The sequence below is a fragment of the Schistocerca serialis genome, chromosome 3 (assembly GCF_023864345.2).
Source record: "Schistocerca serialis cubense isolate TAMUIC-IGC-003099 chromosome 3, iqSchSeri2.2, whole genome shotgun sequence".
Classification (NCBI taxonomy): Eukaryota; Metazoa; Arthropoda; class Insecta; order Orthoptera; family Acrididae; genus Schistocerca; species Schistocerca serialis.
In genome coordinates this window covers 517,456,169-517,478,129 of record NC_064640.1, presented here as the reverse complement: position 1 = coordinate 517,478,129, position 21,961 = coordinate 517,456,169, and the positions used below count along the sequence as shown (strand labels likewise).

The following is a 21,961-nucleotide window of genomic DNA, read 5'->3' as shown; positions in this document are numbered from 1 at the left end:
AGACGGTTGCGAATGGTCCTCGCCGATACCCCAGGAGCAACAGTGTCGCTAATTTGCTGGGAAGTGGCGGTGCGGTCCCCTACGGCACTGCGTAGGATCCTACGGTCTTGGCGTGCATCCGTGCGTCGCTGCGGTCTGGTCCCTGGTCGACGGGCACGTGCACCTTCCGCCGACCACTGGCGACAACGTCGATGTACTGTGGAGACCTCACGCCCCACGTGTTGAGCAATTCGGCGGTACGTCCACCCGGCCTCCCGCATGCCCACTATACGCCCTCGCTCAAAGTCCGTCAACTGCACATACGGTTCACGTCCACGCTGTCGCGGCATGCTACCAGTGTTAAAGACTGCGATGGAGCTCCGTATGCCACGGCAAACTGGCTGACACTGACGGCGGCGGTGCACAAATGCTGCGCAGCTAGCGCCATTCGACGGCCAACACCGCGGTTCCTGGTGTGTCCGCTGTGCCGTGCGTGTGATCATTGCTTGTACAGCCCTCTCGCAGTGTCCGGAGCAAGTATGGTGAGTCTGACACACCGGTGTCAATGTGTTCTTTTTTCCATTTCCAGGAGTGTAGATGACTGTTATGTACGTCCATTTATTGTTAATTCTAGAACACATCCATCATTAAAGTATACCAAACAGGGCTCTACATATTTCTAGCACTTCGAGCATAGTGGTTAATTTACGTTCTATCTCTATTTGGACGGGAGTCACAAAGCATTTTCTCAGTCTTAGGATAAAAAATTAGAGACTGAATGACACCCCCCGCCCCTCCCACTTTCTTTGACCAACCCGCCCTACAGCACCATTGCCCATTTAATCTGCAGCTCACCAGAAGTACGCTGCTACATTCCACGTCTCGTGAATGAATGGAGCTTACTCAGACCTCACCCATCCAAGTCCACAAGATTTCTCCAGATGCATGCATGTCGAGGAGGTTAGCAATCCTTATCGATGTATAGTAATAGATTTGAAAGTGTTGTGATGTAATACCAGACAGTTAAGAAGAATAAGATACGGGTGATTTTTATGGATGATGGAGCTCCAGACAGATGGAGTTCGAAGCATTTTACGTAAATCAACAACGCTATCAATTTTAAAGTATTGTTCTAGTGTCTGGGATCAGTACCAGTAGGGTATTGGTAAGAAGGACAATAAACACATACACTCCCAATACCACACAGTCCTGCACTTAAAACACACTATAATGTTAGATCGCTTCAATTTCCGACCTATTACTCAAGTGGAGTGCAGCACTGTTAACATTCCAATGTAAGAAATATATTTCCAGCGCATGAAATACATCCTTCTTGCTCGTTTCTCTATTTGAACTATGGTAACAAACAGTAAAATAATAAAAGCTGCTTCCTTAAAATATCGATTCTGTGTGTTACGCGCAAAATGTAGCTTTTCAGAGATGTATAGCGTCCACTGTTCACATCCGATCACGGTTCAGAAATTATACTATTCTCGCATCAGTCCTATATAAAATGATTGTTAGTAACGGAGAATAGCTCTTACAAGGAAACAGATAAACGCGTAGCAGCAGCATCCCAAATGTGAACTTACATGTCATGCCGCCACTAAATCTCTAAAGAGGACATCTGTCAAGCAGATGTATACATGGGGATTGCTGTGTCTCACAAACACTTATCACTAACTTGGAATCATCTTAGTTGTGAAACTGAACTCTCGATTTTATACCCGAGATACGACAAGTGATTGGAGTAAGTTGCATAAATCTTCTTCGCGTAGAGGAATGTGTCGAAACAGGGTGGCCACGTTTCATCACACATGAGATAGATGTCTTCTGATGACGGAGAGGTTTTCTGTTAACCATCACAAGTAGCCAGTGCTCTAAGTCAAATACAGAACACGTTCTTCTATACGAGTCAAACGCAGGCTATGTCACGCAATTGATACATCCTGACAGAACAGCGCCAGAAACGGTAAAATGGCTTGCGCCAACTTCTCCCTCTATCAATCGATCACCCAGTGTACTCTCTGTTATCCTATAATGGAGATGCCTGTAAGTTTAGAGGTAGATGGTTATCTGTTTTCCTTAAAAGCGTTATGCCCGCATCTCGTGGTCGTGCGGTAGCGTTCTCGCTTCCCACGCCCGGGTTCCCGGGTTCGATTCCCGGCGGGGTCAGAGATTTTCTCTGCCTCGTGATGCCTGGGTGTTGTGTGCTGTCCTTAGGTTAGTTAGGTTTAAGTAGTTCTAAGTTCTAGGGGACTTATGACCACAGCAGTTGAGTCCCATAGTGCTCAGAGCCATTTGAAGCATTTGAACCCTAAAAGCGTCAAATACAGTAGTCACCTCGCGTGTATCAATGTTACGTCAGCAGACGTACAGTAGATCGTGGGGAAATTGAGGAAGTAATTGGGTCTCTTCTGGTTGGCGCGGAACAGTTCTAGTACATCGGAACAAGTATGCGACAACAGGAGGAATACGAGAAAATGTCGACATGGAAGCGAAGGGAACCAGGGAAACAGTTACTTTTTTTCCACTACTGTACGTCTGCTGACGTAACATTGATACACGCGAGGTGACTACTGTATTTGACGCTTTTAAGGAAAACAGATAACCATCTGCCTCTAAACTTACAGGCATCTCCATTATAGGATAACAGAGAGTACACTGGGTGATCGATTGATAGAGGGAGAAGTTGGCGCAAGCCATTTTACCGTTTCTTCTGCAGTTCTGTCAGGATGTATCAGTTGCGTGACATAGCCTGCGTTCGACTCGTATACAAGACCGTGTTCTGTATTTGACTTAGAGCACTGGCTACTTGTGATCGTTAACGTCAAACCTCTCCGTCATCAGAGGACATCCATCTCATGTGTGGTGAAACGAGACCATCCTGTTTCGACACACTCCTCTCAATGAACGAAGATTTATGCGATGTACTCCAATCGCTTGTCGCATCTTGGGTATAAAATCGAGAGTTCAGTTTCACAACTAAGATGATTCTAAGTTAGCGATAACTGTCTGTGAGACACAGCAATCCCCATGTATACATCTGTTTGACAGATGTCCTCATTAGAGAGTTAGTGGCGGCATGACGTGTAATTTCATATGTCGGATGATGCTGCTATGCGTTTATCTGTTTCCTTGTAAATGCTATTCTCCGTTACTAACAATCATTTTATATAGGACTGATGCAAGAATAGCATAATTTCGGAACCGTGATCGCATGTGAACAGTGGACGCTATGCATCTCTGGAAAGCTACACTGAGCACGTAACACACAGAATCTATATTTTAAGGAAGCAGCTTTCTTAATTTTACTATTTGTTACCATAGTTTAAGTAGAGAAACGAGCAAGAAGGATGTATGTAATGCGCTGTAAATATATTTGTTACATTGGAATGTTAACAGGGATGCACTCCACTTGAGTAATAGGTCGGAAACTGAAGCGATCTAACATTATAATCTATTTTAAGTGCAGAACTATATAGCATTAGGAGTGTATGTGTTTATTTTCCTTCTTACCAATACCCTACTGGTACTAATCCCAGACACTAGAACAATACTTTAAAATTGATAGCGTTGTTGATTTACGTAAAATGCTTCGAACTCCATCTGTCTGGAGCTCCATCATCCATAAAAATCACCCGTATCTTGTTCTTCTTCACTGTCTGCTATCACATCACAACCCTTTCAAATCTGTTACTATACATCAATAAGGATTGCTAACCTCCTCGACCGAGCGAGGTGGCGCAGTGGTTAGCACACTGGACTCGCATTCGGGAGGACGACGGTTCAATCCCGTCTCCGGCCATCCTGATTTAGGTTTTCCGTGATTTCCCTAAATCGTTTCAGGCAAATGCCGGGATGGTTCCTTTGAAAGGGCACGGCCGATTTCCTTCCCCATCCTTCCCTAACCCGAGCTTGCGCTCCGTCTCTAATGACCTCGTTGTCGACGGGACGTTAAACACCACTAACCTAACCTAACCTCCACGACATGCATGCATCTGGAGAAGTCTTGTGCACTTGGATGGGTGAGGATTCGGTAAACTCCCTTCATTCATGAGATGTGGAACGTAGCGGACTACTTCTGGTCGGCTGCAGATAAATCGGTAATAGTGCTGCGGGGTGGGTTTGTCAAAGACAGTGCGAGGGGGTCTTTCAGTCTCTAATTTTATACTAAGACTGTGAGAATTTTCTGTGTCTCCCGTCCGCATAGAGAAAGAACGTAAATTAAGCACTATGCTCGAGGTGCTAGAAATATGTGGAGTGCTGTTTGGTATACTTTGATGATGTATGTGTTCGAGAATTAACAATGAATAGACGTACTACACGGTCATCTATCTACATTCTCAATGTTACTCGCAAATTAGAGAAGAGGCGGCTTAGCTATGATACTGAAAATGGGATTCGTGCTATGGCATCATTGGTCTGTGTTGAAATTACTGTAAAATTGATAAATTGTTCGCACTATCAACTGTGATGATTATGATTACAGTACATCAACAGTGTCTTTTCCATCCCATCCGCCCACTGGTACGCTGTTGGTTACCACCTAATGATTGACTGACATAGTTTGTTTGATTTGGAGAAAGAGTTTTGGTGGAGGGGGCTACACCTTCTGGGGATAGCTAGCACTGAAACAGGGATAGCGTACATGACTGCAGTATGATGAATCAGTCGAAACGGAAAGCAGAGCCATCAGCTATTCCGTCACTGTGACAGATGAGTTTAAATGTGTATTTCGTCAATCACCTTCGGATAGGTCTTTGGAAATTCTCCACAACGCCGCGAAATCCTTCCATTTTCCTTATGTTGTAACCGTCTTTTTTTAAAAATCATACAGCGTGTGTGGTGTGTTATAGTAGCAGAACTAACAAAATGACTTATACCTTGCACCATCCAGTTTTCTGTGGGAAGCAATCGAACAGAACGTATTAATGTCAGTTTAGAACCTGACACAGACCTCGTCGTAGTGGAAAAAACAAAATGTATGGCATTGTACAAAGTGTGTTACAGCACAAAAAGAAATGTTTCAAACATCGACACAGGATCACAGGGAGAGTCTCTTAGACTTACTGTACAGCTTGTGGGATGTGGTCGTCCTTCCACAGTACAGGTGTTGCAACTTTACACTGATCCGTGCAATGGATCAACAGCTGTCTATTTAATAGGATCGTCACGTGTGCTCCATGCCGGAATGCAGATGGTTATTGTTTTCGATATTTGGGAGGAGAGAGACGCGGGAAAAATGTTATCGAGTTCTCTATCGGATGAAGATAGTGGAGCCTGTATAGTTCGATTATTTTCTCTGTTGAGTGATACAGAATAACGGAGATAGGATGTTGGGTTGCCAGACTAGAATGGGCCCTGATGGTTTCGGAACTGTTTTGGACAGCAGTACTAATATGTAGTTTGGGTTCGCACCACAATGCAGCAGCAAAATCCTCGTCCTACCCCCAGTTCCCATACTGTCTTTTATACTACCTCGTGTTGCAGGGTCTGGCTTCATTTGGTGATGACCTTACACATCGTACGCTGTTGGTTGTCCTACGACATGTTGCCATCTCCAACAAATGGTCAAAACACGGTCCTGTCGAACTGAGTAAGGTCACTCTGTTTCTACATGGTTTGGGGAAGGTGGTAGATACAGCTCTCTCCGAATTCTGCCGAGTTCCTACTTAATTTGGAAGATCACATGCACAAAGCTGCAGAAATGGCGGCAGTTGCAAGAGGCATAGGAACTATCTAAAATTTTCCTGTAGCTGATAGGTTCGAAAAAGGTGACTCGTTTCAGGATAAGACTACCCGAAATATGATTCATTAGTGGCTGTAATCATTAAAGGACTTCTCCATACGATCTAACGCAGGTATGTGGTTGAACAGAAAGACTTGATTCAAAATCCCACACAGCATATCTGCCAGATTGCGTAACACTAGAGATCTTAAAAGCTAGTGTACATTTCTTACGACGTCAATCAGCACACCATCTACAATTTGTCATTCTTCTCAATCAACCATCGCCTATAACTCAGTAAATATATCGCAGAACCTCTGACATGGCATCGAGACAGAAAGCGTTACAAGTACTGGAGAAAAATCTAGAGGTGGCATGATGGAATTGCAAATACCGGTTTCATATCATGTTCCTTAGCCGAATCACTTTCTAAATTCAGCGATTTTATCACGAGGGTGCATCGTCGGCTACGCATTGTTCGTCTGATAATATACACTCCAGTGGCCAACGTCTATACTCAGTGTCATGGTATTTGTCTGGAAAAAGGCACTTCATTCGCAAGTAATGCCATACCTTGATTTATAACGCCAGTACAGCTTTTAACATGGATACTTGCCTGCAACTGTAGAAGCAAGACCGTTTGTGACAGTAACATATAGCAGCTGTTGCGATCGTGTTTCTTTTACATCTGGCGGTTTGTAAGACGATTACGCCTCTCTTTCTAAGACACAGTGGTACAATTCGCAAGAAAAACTTATGAGATACGTCCATCCATCGCTGAATTTATCTCAGTATTACTTCGTATCGCCAGCAATCAGTTATTGACTGAGTACTATACTTAGTTGTACGGGATGCGTGATAGGTTCGCCTAGAGCATCAGGCTTATAAAGTATGTGTCTGTGTTCCGACATGTGCAAATGAAATGACTATGTCCAGTCGTAAGGAAGGTATGGATTTCATGTGGAATACTGAGATAGCAACGGGGAAGAGTATGTCAAGTCATAAGAATAGTACAGATATATCTATTTCCAGAGACACAGTTGTGAGCAGGATGTATTTCCGATATTTCACTCATTGTCGGATGTCGTTCAATTGAGACCGCAATTGTAACATTTAATAGTAAGTATAACAATCAAATGTACGAAGAACGATTCTGTCTAGGGCTGCGTGGCGCGTCGGCGATGGCCTGTGACGGCTAACGTTAGCAGTTGTCCGAATGGAGAGGCCTGTTGCGATGCAGGAATGTAGGTGACTTAATCGTGTCTTCCTCTAGACGGCCGAATAGCGAACTAATACTTAGTATGTGTTGGATGGCTTTGAGGATCTCGCGGAAATTTGAGAAGATTCAATATGGATGTGTGTTCGTGCTGGAGCCCTCCCATGTAAATAGTCTGGCTGACTGCTTCTTCATATTCGTCATCTTTATTTGCTGGAGGCAACATCGATTGTGGTGTGCATATCTAGCATATGAAAGACGGGTAGAAGACAAGTTTGCTGGTTCTCTATACATGAGAAACACCTGACTGAATTTATGAATTACAGGGACGGTTTATGATCTGTTATATCTTCGACATCGATATTAGCAAGTGGAAATATCAGTTTCCCCTATTTTTTTCGAGCTTTCACCTAAAGGTCTTCGCACGCGGGTAAATCCAATATGCACATGTATTTGCACTGGACCATTATTCCCTCCAATGTAAGTTGTGCGATTGACAGCACATTTCTCGACTTTATTTGGTTGAGAGAACATCGATTGTGGTGCGTATTGAGCGCATCTAGCGGGTGAAAGATGGGTGGAGGACACGTTTGCTGGTTCTCTAGACGTGAGAAACACCTTAATTCACTTTGTAAATGATAAAGATGATTTCGAATCTGTTATATCACGACATCGGTATTCGCGAATGGAAAAATCAGTTTGCCGGCCGGTGTGGCCGAGCGGTTCTAGACGCTGCAGTCTGGAACCGCACGACCGCTACGGTGGCAGGTTCGAATCGTGCCTCGTGCATGGATGTGTGTGATGTCCTTAGGTTAGTTAGGTTTAAGTAGTTCTGAGTTCTAGGGGACTGATGACCTCAGATGTTTAAGTCCTATAGGGCTGAGAGCTTTTTGAAACATTGGAAACATCAGTTACCCGTATTCTTTTCGAAGTTTCACGTTAAGATCTTCACAAACGAGATCAGTTTCTAGTTACTCAGTGGTTTACAGCACGCTCCACCTCGCTAAGGTTTCAGATTTCTAGAGAAATAATTTACGGTCTGGATTTTCGAAATAATACTATGCAAGCGCTACTGCTGAGCAATCGATATTGCTATGTGCTTCATATCGAGAAGTATCACAAAAATGGTTGATATTCTGGCAAACCGTGTGAAATTACATATGTTCATATAATCACAGAGTCTGGAGATGGGTGTGGAAACCAAGCAAGCAAGCAAGCAGGTCGGCCCTAGAAACAGTAATGCATTTGTGCCGAGGGGAGCTGACCCCAACCTTTTACAACAGTTCTGAGAGTGACTTTGGTCCGCTGAGGGCACTCTGGTTATGCGGGTGACTTGTGTTCATCAGCTGTGGTGGATGAACACCCGACCTTACGGGAAATTATCTAGTTCTGCCAGGAGTGTATATGATGCATATGCTTATGCTGTCTTTCTTAGCAGTATATGTACGAGTGTTTGACAGTCGATAGCTACATCAATGATGTAAAGGGGTCGATTTTGTATGGTGCAGGATTCGAATTGTATGTATGTATGTATCGACATGGCACGCGGTGATATATTTCCGGGTTGGCGATCGTTTTCACCCTCGAATATTCAAGCGTCTATCTTCAGTGGCAAGGATGTGTAAATGAGCAAGAGTTTTTCCGTGTCTAACGATTTGTAGGGATCTTTGCAGGATTTAATTGTCGATGCATTGTGGCGAAATGTACAAATAAGTTTTTTGCCGTTGAAAGTCTCATCTGCAGAAAAAAAGGTGGACAGTGCTTACACACCGGCGGCATCAGTAGCTTGGCGGGTAAATTCAGTAACAGCTAACAATAAGGCTCCACCCATTCACAAGACATCGTTCCACCGAGACTTGAACTCGGATCGCTGGATTCAAAGTCCAGAGTGCTAAATGAGACATCACAAGGCAGGTAAATGGGTGCACAGCCAGATGCAGTTCGTTTGTCCCATTAGGATTGCGAGGGAAAAAGCAGTCGATGTCATTCTGGGAAGCATTGGAACAAATTTCTATAGTGTGACCTGTGACATTAGGGTCCATAGGTAGAGAGGTTTAGCGCCATCAATGGTAAACATGCACGCACGGCCCACAGGTTGACTTGGCGCTTATTTAAATACAAATGTGATGTCAGTATAACACTCGAAGAACTGTAATTGTAGGCTCGACTTTCACCTGCCGTCGCCAACAGCGTGACAGCAATAGCTCGCGTCGGGATGGCTTTGCAAGGCACATGCACACGTTGGAAGACTTCACTGATACGTTGCGTTTTTTACGTGCACTGAGTGTTTGTGCACTGCATTATTTTCGGGTGCTTAAGCACTGTGAGCGTGTCTGTATAGCGTTACACATGTGTTTTTTTCACTGATCTACAAGTAGTTTGCACATCTGTACGCTGTGTACTGCATTGTTCCGTTAATTATGAGTCGTCTGCGTCTTTGCACATCAGTGTACTGCGTTACTTACGAGTTGCTTTCAGGTCTGTAGACTATTTACTGCGACTTCAATCAAGTCAGGGTGAGTGTTTTCTCTCAGTGTAATAAATATACTATGTCAGATCCATCCGTAAATAAATTGTTCTGTGCCATTTTTCACCTCCAGACTGCCATCTTGGATTACGTACTCTGTACTGGGTCAGTTGGGGTGTGGACCTCATGATGAACACTCTGGATGGAGCTACTGCCTCAAATTCTTTAAATAAAAGACTGAAAATAAAGACTTATGTCCATCCTACCCAGCACAAGCTGAGTCTTTTTCCTACCCATTACTAGAAAGAGGTGGCAGTTGGATGACTTAGGTTAGTGGAAGTAGCCAAAGTGACCTTTTTCCTTGCTATTTTCTTATGTTAGTGGAGGTAGTCGTGGTGTGTTGCATTGCTCTGCTGGAATTTCAGCTTCCCGCCATTTTCTGGGTGTGGGAAGAGGGGTGGGGAGGGGGGAATATTGGTGGAGGTTACCCAATTGATGTATTTTCCCACAAAAAATCGAACTTCAAATGATGACGTCATTGCATCGTTGGCATATCTACCACCACCAAATTTGGATCCACCATCTTGAATACACTTGGCAACAATGGACACTGGGTTGACGCTGGCATTGTTCCACTACTCTCATGTACTGATGGACAGGGATCGTCTAGCGTCACATAGGATGGTCGTAAAAAATCGCGTGAAATCAGAGGAATAAATCACTCATGAGCTCGAAAGTGCTAACAACAGCGCACCTAGCACAGTAACTGTGGGTCAGGAATTAAGAAAAATCGAGTACAATGGTCGAGCAGCTCCACATAAGCCACACATTTCTGTAGTCGGTAATAAGTGACGTTTGATGTATTGTAAAGTGCTATGCGAATGGACAGTGGATGATAAGACCGAAATGATTAGGAGTGATGAATCGCGCTATAACCTGTGACAATGCGATGGAAGGGTTCGGTTTGGCGAATGCGTGGAGAACAGCACTTGCCAACATGTTTAGCACCATCAGTGAAATACGGAAGAAATGATGTTGCGGTATAGAAGTGTCCTTCATGACAAGGATGTGGCTCGCATAAGTAAGCTCAAGAAAATGATAACTGGGAAGTAGATGAACACATTGTACAGCATTGTGTGCTGTATACAGTAGAGGAATAGTTCAAAGATGATGACTGTATCAGCAAGACAATGCACTCTGTCATTAAGCATCATCTTTAAGGCAATAGTTTGTAGACAACAACATTTCAGAAACTGACTGGCCTGTTCAGATTGGCGACATCAACCCAATGGAACACCTCTGGGGAGAGTTAGGACACAGGCTTCGCCCCAATCGCAACATCAGGCTTCACTATGTTCTCTGCTTTCAACTCTTGAGGAAGAGTGGGCAGACTTTTCTCCACAGGCATTCAAATAGTGATTGATAACGTCTCAACTAGAGTTCACTCCGTCATACAAGGTGTTTCACAATTCACGTTACACGCTTCTAGAGATTGTAAAGGGGACTTAGTGCAGCCAATTTGACACAGGAATCCATATATGGGAACACCTTCTAACGACGCTACAGAGCGTCAAATTTATAGGCTCCGGCGCCCGTAATTGTTTGTATATGCATTATGATTCCATGGCGATGTTACAAACATTGTAGGATGTTGGAGATGGATAAATATATTAATCTGAGGTAAAGGTCCCTCTACCAGAAACGAACGAGTGGAAAATTATAATCGAAAACCGTTGTGATTCCTCCAACATTGAACTACATGTACTGGTACTGTTGTTGCTAAGACTGTAGGGTAGGCAACTTTCAGTGGTGGTAGTATGGACTAAAACAAGGAAAAAATGTCCTGTAAATATGGATCTAAAATGCCTACCTGAGGATCTATGAGCACTTGTTCATTTTCGCTACTCTGAAACACACATCCTCTGTTGAACAAGTATTCCAGTTTGTAACATCGTCACGGAATCATCCTGTTTATACAAACATTTAGAAGCATCGTTGTGCTTATAACTCTGATGCTCTGTAACGTCGTTGGATGACGTTTCCGTACATAGGTTGTTACGTATAACTTGATCTACTAAGTCTCCTCTACAACCTCAAAGAAGCGTGTAACATGAATTGTGGAAACCCCTGTAGGAGCGATAGTAGCCATAGGCCATATTAATGACCACTAATAGGTGTTCAGATATTTCTGATCAAATAGTACATTTATGCTGGCAGTTTATCGTGGCAGTTTTAGGTGGGACTATTTTGATCTATGATTGCTTAAGATACTGGTACAATTTGAGCTCGAAGTGCCACGTTTGCGATACTTCCCACGTCAGCAAATAATCGCGTTGCAATCGTTAGTGAGTGCTTTGTGTATTCCGCTCTTCGTTGTGTTGTGCATTGATAGGCTTTCATAAGGAGATCACTTACCCCGCCCTCACCCCCCGGAATAAGGAGTACTGAGTTTTTATTCAGATACTGAATGGATAACTGACTATATTTTCTGGAGGACTGGAAGTTTTCTGTGTCACCTAAAGAGTTTACTTTCCTTGGAAAGATACGTCTTGAAAGTGGGCAATTCACTGATGTTCACCCCCCCTTCCTCCAGCTGGATAAATTTCTTCCGACATCCACGTCTGTGTCGTTCGTCATTTCTTTTCGTATTTTGGAATGATCCATGATGGGTTTCGAGTACGACCCTCACATCACAAGCAGTTCTGCTTTCTCAGGCGAGCAGAAAACAGACGTAAGCTGTAAGAGGGGGCGCGGCTCGTTCTCCCTCACCGCTCCTCTCCTATCGGAATTTCAAAGCTCTCGTTGGTTTACACAGGGACTCACTACCAAGACATAGTGTCAGAAGTATACGAATAACTTATATAGTTTTCTCCTTTGCCATAAGAAATTTGAAATCAATTTCAATTGAACATTCTTTGGTAGACAATACGTTATAATAGCAGCGTTTACAGGTATAATTACAGTAAATGTGCTATAATTATCTCCGTAGTATATTTGATGATGTTTTCTGGAGCAGCTGTCGAAGAAGACATGTAGAACTTGTTGAAGGAAACCATTTTCATCTATGACTCTCATTGTACTTTAAGATGAAACTGAACTGACAGTCAAAGATGAAAACATTACCCTTCAAACAGTGCTAATGTATTTGTCAGTTATTACTTTGTCCATCTTAAGCATACTGCAGTTTAAGAAAGTCTTACACTAAATGCGTTTCGCTTTTATTTAAAAAGTATCATCAATGGTGGTTGGTGTCAGTTACTCCTTTTTATAGCTTCTGAAGTCGACAGGTTTCCCCTCGTGGTTAACTGAGGCTCTCGCCAGAAAAGACTTGCTTGCAATTTCACGCTTCATGTTTTTTTGCTTTTAGAGTCCGGTATCCTTTTGATACATTTGCGTTCTTTGCACTAAACTTGTCTACCGTTATACTTCATACACGTTGCCTTTATAGACATTTTTATGGTTCAAATGGTTCAAATGGCTCTGAGCACTCTGAGGGCATCAGTCCCCTATAACTTAGAACTACTAAAACCTAACTAACCTAAGGGCATCACCCACATCCATGCCCGAGTCAGGATTCGAACCTGCGACCGTAGCGCATTTTTATAGTGCTTTCACCTTTTTTGTATTGAGCACAGTGTATTTATGTCCTGAAAAGAGGGTGAAACCATAGTACGTTCGTTTGGGTGTGATTTTGTGAAAGTGAAGTGCAAAAGAACGCGAGAGCAGCAAAAAGAAAGAGGATTCCTACAATAGAAAAATAGTGATGGGAGAAAATGTAAGCAAAAGTTCTCGACTGCTACCTATTCCAAAAACGAGGAGACAATCTGTCGATTTGAAAACATGTATACAAAAGGAGTAATGAACAACAACCACCACTGATGACGCTTAGTAAACAAAAGGTAAAAAAGGCTGGTTAAAAAGACTCTTGAATTCCAGAACGCTTAGAAAAGAGAAAAACAAATAACACAATAAAACACTTATAGCAACAGTTAACAGGATGAAATTTAAGTTCAGAGCAGTTTACGAATTTAAACGTTAATAACGTATATACCAAAAAGTATTAAGAATAAAAAGAATATTCAAATAATATGCAATTTTGCTATAAACTTTACGTCCTCCAATTTTTCTCATTTTGATCTGCCTTCTTCTATTATCTTACAGAGCCATAATAGTAATTATTCAACATTCTCAGTCACAAAACTAAAATATTGATATACAATTATCATGACCGGTATCACGTCCACAACTACAAGCCTGACCGTGCAAAATGATTTTGCGCAAGTAGTATCTTCAGTAGGTGGATGTATATGTAAGACGTTCACCAGTTTCCGCGAGCTTCACGGAAACACAGAAAAGTTTTCCGAAATAAAGTGGAAGGCACAGGTAGCGTCGCGGTTAAGCTTGTACATGTGGACGGAGCCTTGATGATTTACTCACCCTTATTCATGAAGTACTGGATGATTCTTATCCAGAAAAGTACAAGCCGTTGGTACCTTTCCTTCTCTTCAATAATACGCTGCTGGCGCTGGCGAGGAGAAAGTCGCGCTCTCTTTGCCCTTTTCGTGCGCAATTCACGAGGAACATCTTGGTCGACTAGCTTTCGTCGGCGTGGGTTCACGCCGCTGGGCCCCACAAGCGAAACCATTGGCTTTGACATATGCGAAAGGACGCTATGACTTCAATATGATAGCGGCAGATTCACCGCGCGATTTCTCCGATCGCTACAGCGGTACTGCCGAGCAGTGTGGGTGCCGCCGCGCGGTCCCAGTGCTGCCGACAGTAGCGCCGCTCGGCGGGATTCGGCGCTCTACGCGCAGCGAGGCGCCAATTCGAAACGTGTAAACGAATGCGGCTTAACACTTCACAAAAGAAAACACTGACCATAATCATTACCTGACAAAGCCAGATTTAAAGGTTGTCGAGTCAATCAAATAACTATGGATTACAGTTACGAACAACTAGAACTGGAGCCATCACACAGGAAATTTTGTGGGGGAAGGCGAAACGGCAGACTGTATTTTGTTGGCAGAACACTTAGAAGGTGCAGTATATTTACTGAAGAGATTGCCTACACTACCTACATCCATCCACATCTGTGGTACTGCAGCGTAGTATGGTACACTTACTAGCCTATATAGGAGTGGCGAATGGCATAAAAAAATGTTAAAATGTGTGTGAATTCCTAAGGAACCAAAATGCTGAAGTCTTCGGTCCACAGACTTACACACCCATGCCCGAAGGAGGACTCGACCCTCCGACGGAAGGGGCCGCGCAATCCGTGACATGTGCGCCTCTAACCACGCGGCTACTCCGCGTGGCTCGGACGGCATCTAAATAATTCAAAGAACCCCAGCTCGATTTGTATTATCACGAAATAAGGGATGAGTGTCACGGATATGTATAGATGGCAATGATCAAAAGAAAGACGTTTCTCATTTCAGCGAGACCTTTTCCCTAAATTATAAATACCAATTCCGTTCACCGACTACGAAAATATTTTGTTGAATACCACCTGAATAGGTAGAAATGACCACCTGGTAATATAAGAGAGGTCACAATTCGCGCAGAAAGTTTTAGGTGTCCATTTTATCTCCGTGCTGTTCGATAGCAGAACTGTAGAGAAATAGTCGATGCACCCTCTGCCAAACATCTGAGAGTGGATTCCAGAGTAAGTAGTCTGGTCATTGCAAGAATCAAGCATTGTCATGTGACAGTTACATCTGCATCTGTTCTTCGCAAATAACCATTAAATGTGTAGCAGAGGGTACTTGTTATTGTATCATCGATTTAACTTCCTACCAATTATATTCTTTTTGTTCACGAATGCAGCGGTGGACGAATGACTAGAGATATGGTCCTATGCGAGGCTGTCATTTGCCTAACTTTTCCTCTCCCTATCCGAATTCACTCCTCCTCATGAGTAGTACGTAAATCAAAGTAGGTCAAGTTTCAGAGATATTTTTGTTTAGAGAATATGCAATAAGTACCTAATACCGCGCCAACTGAGCTATACATTCGTGCCTCATCGCCTAATTTAACGAGTCAGTTTTCAATTGCCTACATCCTATTTTTATAAAGCCCAGAGTTGTTGTCCTGCCTATCTTGATCGACTAGCGTATTTGAGGGTAAGGCAGGGGGATCGTACAGACAGATCAACGTTTAACCGTCGCACAGACTCCCGCATGGAGGTCATAGAAATCCCTGGTGCTGGATAGCAACTGGAATAATGGAAAACAAATATGTCGATAGGCCTAGATGGAATATCAAGTCAGATTTACACACAGTACTCTTCGGTACTGGCATCTTGCTTAGCTTCTATCAATCGCGAATCTTTCTCACAGCGGGAAGTCACAAGTGACTGGAAAAATGCACAGGTGAGTTTTTTCTGCAACAGAGACAAAAGAACGTATCCGCAAAATTACAGACAAACATCCTTAACATCGGCTTGCTGCACAATTTTTGATCATCTTCTAAGTTTGAAAAATAAATTTCGTTGAGACAGAAACGCTTCTGTCCACAAATCAGCTTGGATTTAGAAAGCATCGCTCGTGCCCTACTCCATGATGTAAACAGAGGTTAGACATTTAGAATAGTTTCACACATACGTGAGTAGTTGTAGGACTTATTAAATAATAGAACCCAGTACGTTGTCCTGGACGGCGAGTATTCATCAGAGGCAAGGATATCGTCGTCAGTGGTGGCCCAGAAAAGTGTGATACGTCCGATCGTATTTTCTTTTAAATAAATGATCCGATGGGTATGGTGAACTGCAAATCCTCGACTGTTTACTGACCGTAGAAAGATACAAAATGACTTAAACAGAATGTCTGTTTGGTGTGGTGAATGACGGCTAGCTCTAAATATAAAAAAATTTATGTTAATGAAAGTGGGAGAACAAACAACCCTGTAATGGTCTTTAACGTTGCAGAGCGAAATGAGATGGAATGGGCACGTAAGGCAGGTACTATGGAAGGCGAATCGTAGACGCTGGTTTAGTAGGTGAATTTTAGGGACGTGTAGCTCATTTACGAACAAGATCGCGTATAAAACACTAAAATGACCAATTCTTGAGATTTGCTACAGTGTTTGGGCTCCCCACCAGATCACATTAAAGGAAGAAATGGAAAAAATTCAGAGGCGTGCTGCTAGATTCGTAACCGGCAGTTTCGATTAACACGCGAATATTATGGAGATTCTTCGTGAACACCAATGGGAATCCCTGAAACGGAGACAACGTTGTTTTAGAGAAACACTAATGAGGAAATTTGCAGAATCGGAATTTGCGTCTGACTGCATAACGATACTATTGCTGCCAACGTACAAATCGCGTAAGGACCTAAAAGATAAGAAAAGAGAAATTAGGGCTCGTACGGACGCATACGCACGGTTGTTTTCCCACGCATCATTTGTGAGTGGGACAGGGAAGGGAATGATTGGTAGTGGTGCAAGGTACTTTATGTCACGCACCATATGGTGGCTTGCGGAGTATGTGCAGCGTGTGGAAAAAAATATGGGAACACCACAAACGCATTACCGCACCTAACGCTGTGTAGGAAAACCATTGGCATTCAAAACAGCTTCCAGTCGTCTCTAAATGAATAAATACACGTCCTGTATGGCTTCCAAGGGACCCTCATACCATTCTTCCTGCTAAATTGTGGCAAGTTTAGGTAACGATGATGAAGGTGGGCTGCGCGGTTTGAGGCGTCATGTAAGGACAGTGCGGCCACTCTCGCCGGAAGTCAAGTCCTCCCTCGGGCATGGGTTTGTGTGTTGTTCTTAGTATAAATTAGTTTAAGCAGGGTTTAAGCCTAGAGATCGATGACCTAAGCAGTTTGGTCCCTTAAAAATTCACACACATTTGAACATTTTTGATGAATGTGCATAGCGATCACCCACAATTCTCCCAAAAGTTTACCGCAAGGATTCAGTAATATTAAGATCAGGGGAGATGCGGCCTTTCATCCTCCTGCTAAAAAGAAGTTCTGGATGAGGAGGGGTGTGCAGATATAACATAATCCTTGACGGTAGTGCGATCTTCCAGATCACGAGCGGGGCCTATGGAATATCACGATCCGGCTGCCTATATCACCGACAAACCCCCTTCATATTATGCTCTTGGGAAGAAAATTCGGCCAGAAGTTGGACACAGTTTCACACAAGACTCATCTGGGCAAATCAGTTTCTTCCCTTGCTCCACAGTCCAGGTTTTATGCCTTCGGCAACATGTTTTCCTGCTATGGCCGTTAGAATCACTGACGTGTAGTTTCGGTTTACTAGCTAGCCCTGAAATTCCCTGTTTATGATGCGACCTTCGAGCTGTTTGCCACTGACACGGTTCCCTAGTGCGACATTCAATTCTGCTGTATCTTTTGTAGCTGTAGCCCTCTTATTTTTCACTACAGTCCTCTTAAGCGACCGCTGTCACGATCATTCAATACACACTTCCGTTCACTTTGTGACTTACCAGATTATGAATTTTCGCTTTCCCTACATGCGGTATAAATCTCCGATATGGTGCTTCTTCAAACACTTCAGCTACCTTGGTTACGGAAGCACACACCATACGTGCACTAACAATTTGTCCGTGTTGGAATGCAATTCGCTTGGACACAATGCACTCACAAGTTCACAGATCATTGTTCTGAAGACGGCTGACGTTTGCAATGTGTTGAGGATATTGCACAGGTGCCGTTCATTGACAAATACGACAAAGCAACCTGCAGGCCTTTCTAGCACCTGCATTTATGTTCATGCATGCTTTTTCACATTTTTGGCTAACCCCTGTGTGTATATGCAGATGGAGAATATTTTAAGCTCTGCGTTAATGTTGATTTCAGAATAAGCCTTTCCTGCCTTAGAAGAGCTGAGCCATGAGATGGCCTAATAGGGTATTGATGGTGAAATATTAGAAATGTTTTCGAGGCCCGATGTAACAGAAATTTAGTCTACAAGAAAGTTTATTTTCCTCGCATTCTTCTCCAATGAGTGGAAGCTTCATTCTGGAAACAGACTTACACAAAATACACTCCTGGAAATGGAAAAAAGAACACATTGACACCGGTGTGTCAGACCCACAATACTTCCTCCGGACACTGCGAGAGGTCTGTACAAGCAATGATCACACGCACGGCACAGCGGACACACCAGGAACCGCGGTGTTGGCCGTCGAATGGCGCTAGCTGCGCAGCATTTGTGCACCGCCGCCGTCAGTGTCAGCCAGTTTGCCGTGGCATACGGAGCTCCATCGCAGTCTTTAAGACTGGTAGCATGCCGCGACAGCGTGAACGTGAACCGTATGTGCAGTTGACGGACTTTGAGCGAGGGCGTATAGTGGGCATTCGGGAGGCCGGGTGGACGTACCGCCGAATTGCTCAACACGTGGGGCGTGAGGTCTCCACAGTACATCGATGTTGTCGCCAGTGGTCGGCGGAAATTGCACGTGCCCGTCGACCTGGGACCGGACCGCAGCGACGCACGGATGCACGCCAAGACCGTAGGATCCTACGCAGTGCCGTAGGGGACCGCACCGCCACTTCCCAGCAAATTAGGGACACTGTTGCTCCTGGGGTATCGGCGAGGACCATTCGCAACCGTCTCCATGAAGCTGGGCTACGGTCCTGCACACCGTAAGGCCGTCTTCCGCTCACGCCCCAACATCGTGCAGCCCGCCTCCAGTGGTGTCGCGACAGGCGTGAATGGAGGGACGAATGGAGACGTGTCGTCTTCAGCGATGAGAGTCGCTTCTGCCTTGGTGCCAATGATGGTCGTATGCGTGTTTGGCGCCGTGCAGGTGAGCGCCACAATCAGGACTGCATACGACCGAGGCACACAGGGCCAACACCCGGCATCATGGTGTGGGGAGCGATCTCCTACACTGGCCGTACACCACTGGTGATCGTCGAGGGGACACTGAATAGTGCACGGTACATCCAAACCGTCATCGAACCCATCGTTCTACCATTCCTAGACCGGCAAGGGAACTTGCTGTTCCAACAGGACAATGCACGTCCGCATGTATCCCGTGCCACCCAACGTGCTCTAGAAGGTGTAAGTCAACTACCCTGGCCAGCAAGATCTCCGGATCTGTCCCCCATTGAGCATGTTTGGGACTGGATGAAGCGTCGTCTCACGCGGTCTGCACGTCCAGCACGAACGCTGGTCCAACTGAGGCGCCAGGTGGAAATGGCATGGCAAGCCGTTCCACAGGACTACATCCAGCATCTCTACGATCGTCTCCATGGGAGAATAGCAGCCTGCATTGCTGCGAAAGGTGGATATACACTGTACTAGTGCCGACATTGTGCATGCTCTGTTACCTGTGTCTATGTGCCTGTGGATCTGTCAGTGTGATCATGTGATGTATCTGACCCCAGGAATGTGTCAATAAAGTTTCCCCTTCCTGGGACAATGAATTCACGGTGTTCTTATTTCAATTTCCAGGAGTGTAAAAGTCTCGCTCAACAGATTTGGAGATCTTAAATTCTGCGGGAGCTACGTGACGATAAGCTACAGTTTATTTATTTCATGTAAGCTTTTATCCTTTCTGGCAAAATTAGGGTCTTCAGTGGGTCTTTTACATTTGATCAGACACCCTGAGTGGATTTACAGTGCAATATCCACAGTACGTGAGCATTGCAAAGTAATAGCAATAATATCAAAAATAATAATAGTAGATGTGTATAGCACTTCCGAAATGTCAGTCTTATTAACACGGTATCAAGTAATTTCCTCCTTAAATTCTAGTCGAATGTTGTTAACGAAGTACAAAGAGATAATGTAGGGTAAGAGTACAGAAGGGTTCAACCCTGAGAGGAAGTTGATGAATGGTCCATGCAAAAGTGAGAAAAAAATAGATAAAGTAAAAAATATAGTCGACTAAGGTGGAAGAAGAGAAACAGGAATGAGGAGAGTATGGGCAAAAACAATGTGATGGAGGGAATGCTGTAGGACAATGGGAAAACACCTGATACATGCCGAGTGATAAGCTACACCGATGGTACAATGTATGAGTTTAATCTATTCTAGATGCAGAGTAGTTTGGATGTAAAATAAGTAAGTAGTTGCCACTATTAAAGTTCCAACCTTCGTATGTTCTTTTGGTTATGCAAAACGTGAGGACTACAGCGGTTTTCAAATACACAAAATTTAATCGCAGCTGCGAATATGGACAACCATCAGCTGTGTAACGGAGTGACGACAATGAAAATTTGTGTTGGACCAGAAATCGAACCCAGATTTCCCGCTTACAGCAAGAGGTCTCTCTACCAATATCTTTTTCTGTTCGTCACAGTTCTCGTCCTTTGGTTCGGGCAGACGTCACAGGACATCCCCTCTAGTTTTTATCGTTCAATATTTCACCATTTTTTTTCAGGAGAGATAGTTTAAGGAATTTAGGGATTCAGGGGTCACTTGCGAAGTCCGATTGTGGAGACTGAGGTTTCTTTGAGTCTATTTGCAAACGGGCCTGCAGTTTATTAAGTACTAGCTTACTCATGGTTTCGCATGGACTTCAGAAAGGTCCGAGCAGGCACACGGGGGGACGGGTTTATTAGTTATTGGGAGCTCCAAGGTCAGGCGGGTGATGGAGCCCCTTAGGGAAATAGCGGAAAGGTCGGGGAAGAAGGTCAGTGTCCACTCTGTCTGCTTGCCGGGGGGCCTCATCCGAGATGTGGAGGAGGCCCTGCTGGCGGCGATAGAGAGCATTGGGTGCACCCAACTGCAAATTGTTGCTCATGTCGGCACCAATGACTCCTGCCGTCTGGGTTCAGAGGTCATCCTCAGTTCGTACAGGCGGTTGGCGGAATTGGTGAAGGCGGAAAGCATCGCTCGCGGGGTGGAACTGAGCTAACTATTTGTAGTATCGTTCCGAGAACTGATGACGCTCCTCTGGTTTGGAGCCGAGTATAAGGCTTAAACCAGAGGCTCAGACGATTCTGCGAAGATCTGGGGTGCAAATTTCTCGACCTCCGCTATCGGGTGGAGAAATGTAGGGTCCCCCTGAATAGGTCAGGCGTGCACTACACGCCGGAAGCGGCTACAAGGGTAGCGGAGTACGTGTGGAGTGCACATGTGGGTTTTTTAGGTTAGAGAATTCCCTCCTAGGCCCGACAAGACGCCTCCTGAGACGCATCAAGGTAGGAGTAGGCAAAATGCAACAGGGAATAACAACATTAATGTGCTAATAGTAAACTGCAGGAGCGTCTATAGAAAGGTCCCAGTATTGCTCCCATTAATAAACGGTCACAATACCCATATAGTACTAGGGACAGAAAGTTGGCTGAAACCAGACGTAAACAGTAATCAAATCCTAAACTCAGATTGGAATGTATACCGCCGAGACACGTTGGACATTGAAGGGGGAGGCGTGTTTATAGCGATAAGAAGTGCTATAGTATCGAAGGAAATTGACGGAGATCCGAAATGTGAAATAATTTCGGTGAAGGTCACGGTTAAAGGAAGCTCAGACATGGTAATTGGATGTCTCTATAGGCCCCCTGGCTCAGCAGCTGTTGTGGCTGAGCACCTGAAGGATAATTTGGAAAATATTTCCAGTAGATTTCCCCAC

At 44.3% G+C, this 21,961-nt stretch overlaps 1 protein-coding gene across 1 annotated transcript in view; it reads right to left on the bottom strand.

Annotated features, from left to right (window-relative positions):
* Positions 1 to 14,124, bottom strand: part of LOC126469529 (collagen alpha-1(I) chain-like) — an 86,016-nt gene extending 71,892 nt beyond the window's left edge. The window contains exon 1 of the mRNA XM_050096649.1: positions 13,831 to 14,124. Within this exon, the coding sequence (XP_049952606.1) occupies positions 13,831 to 14,050 (220 nt within the window). The 5' untranslated portion in view covers positions 14,051 to 14,124. The remainder of the gene's footprint in view (positions 1 to 13,830) is intronic.
* Between the last annotated feature and the right edge of the window lie 7,837 nt (positions 14,125 to 21,961).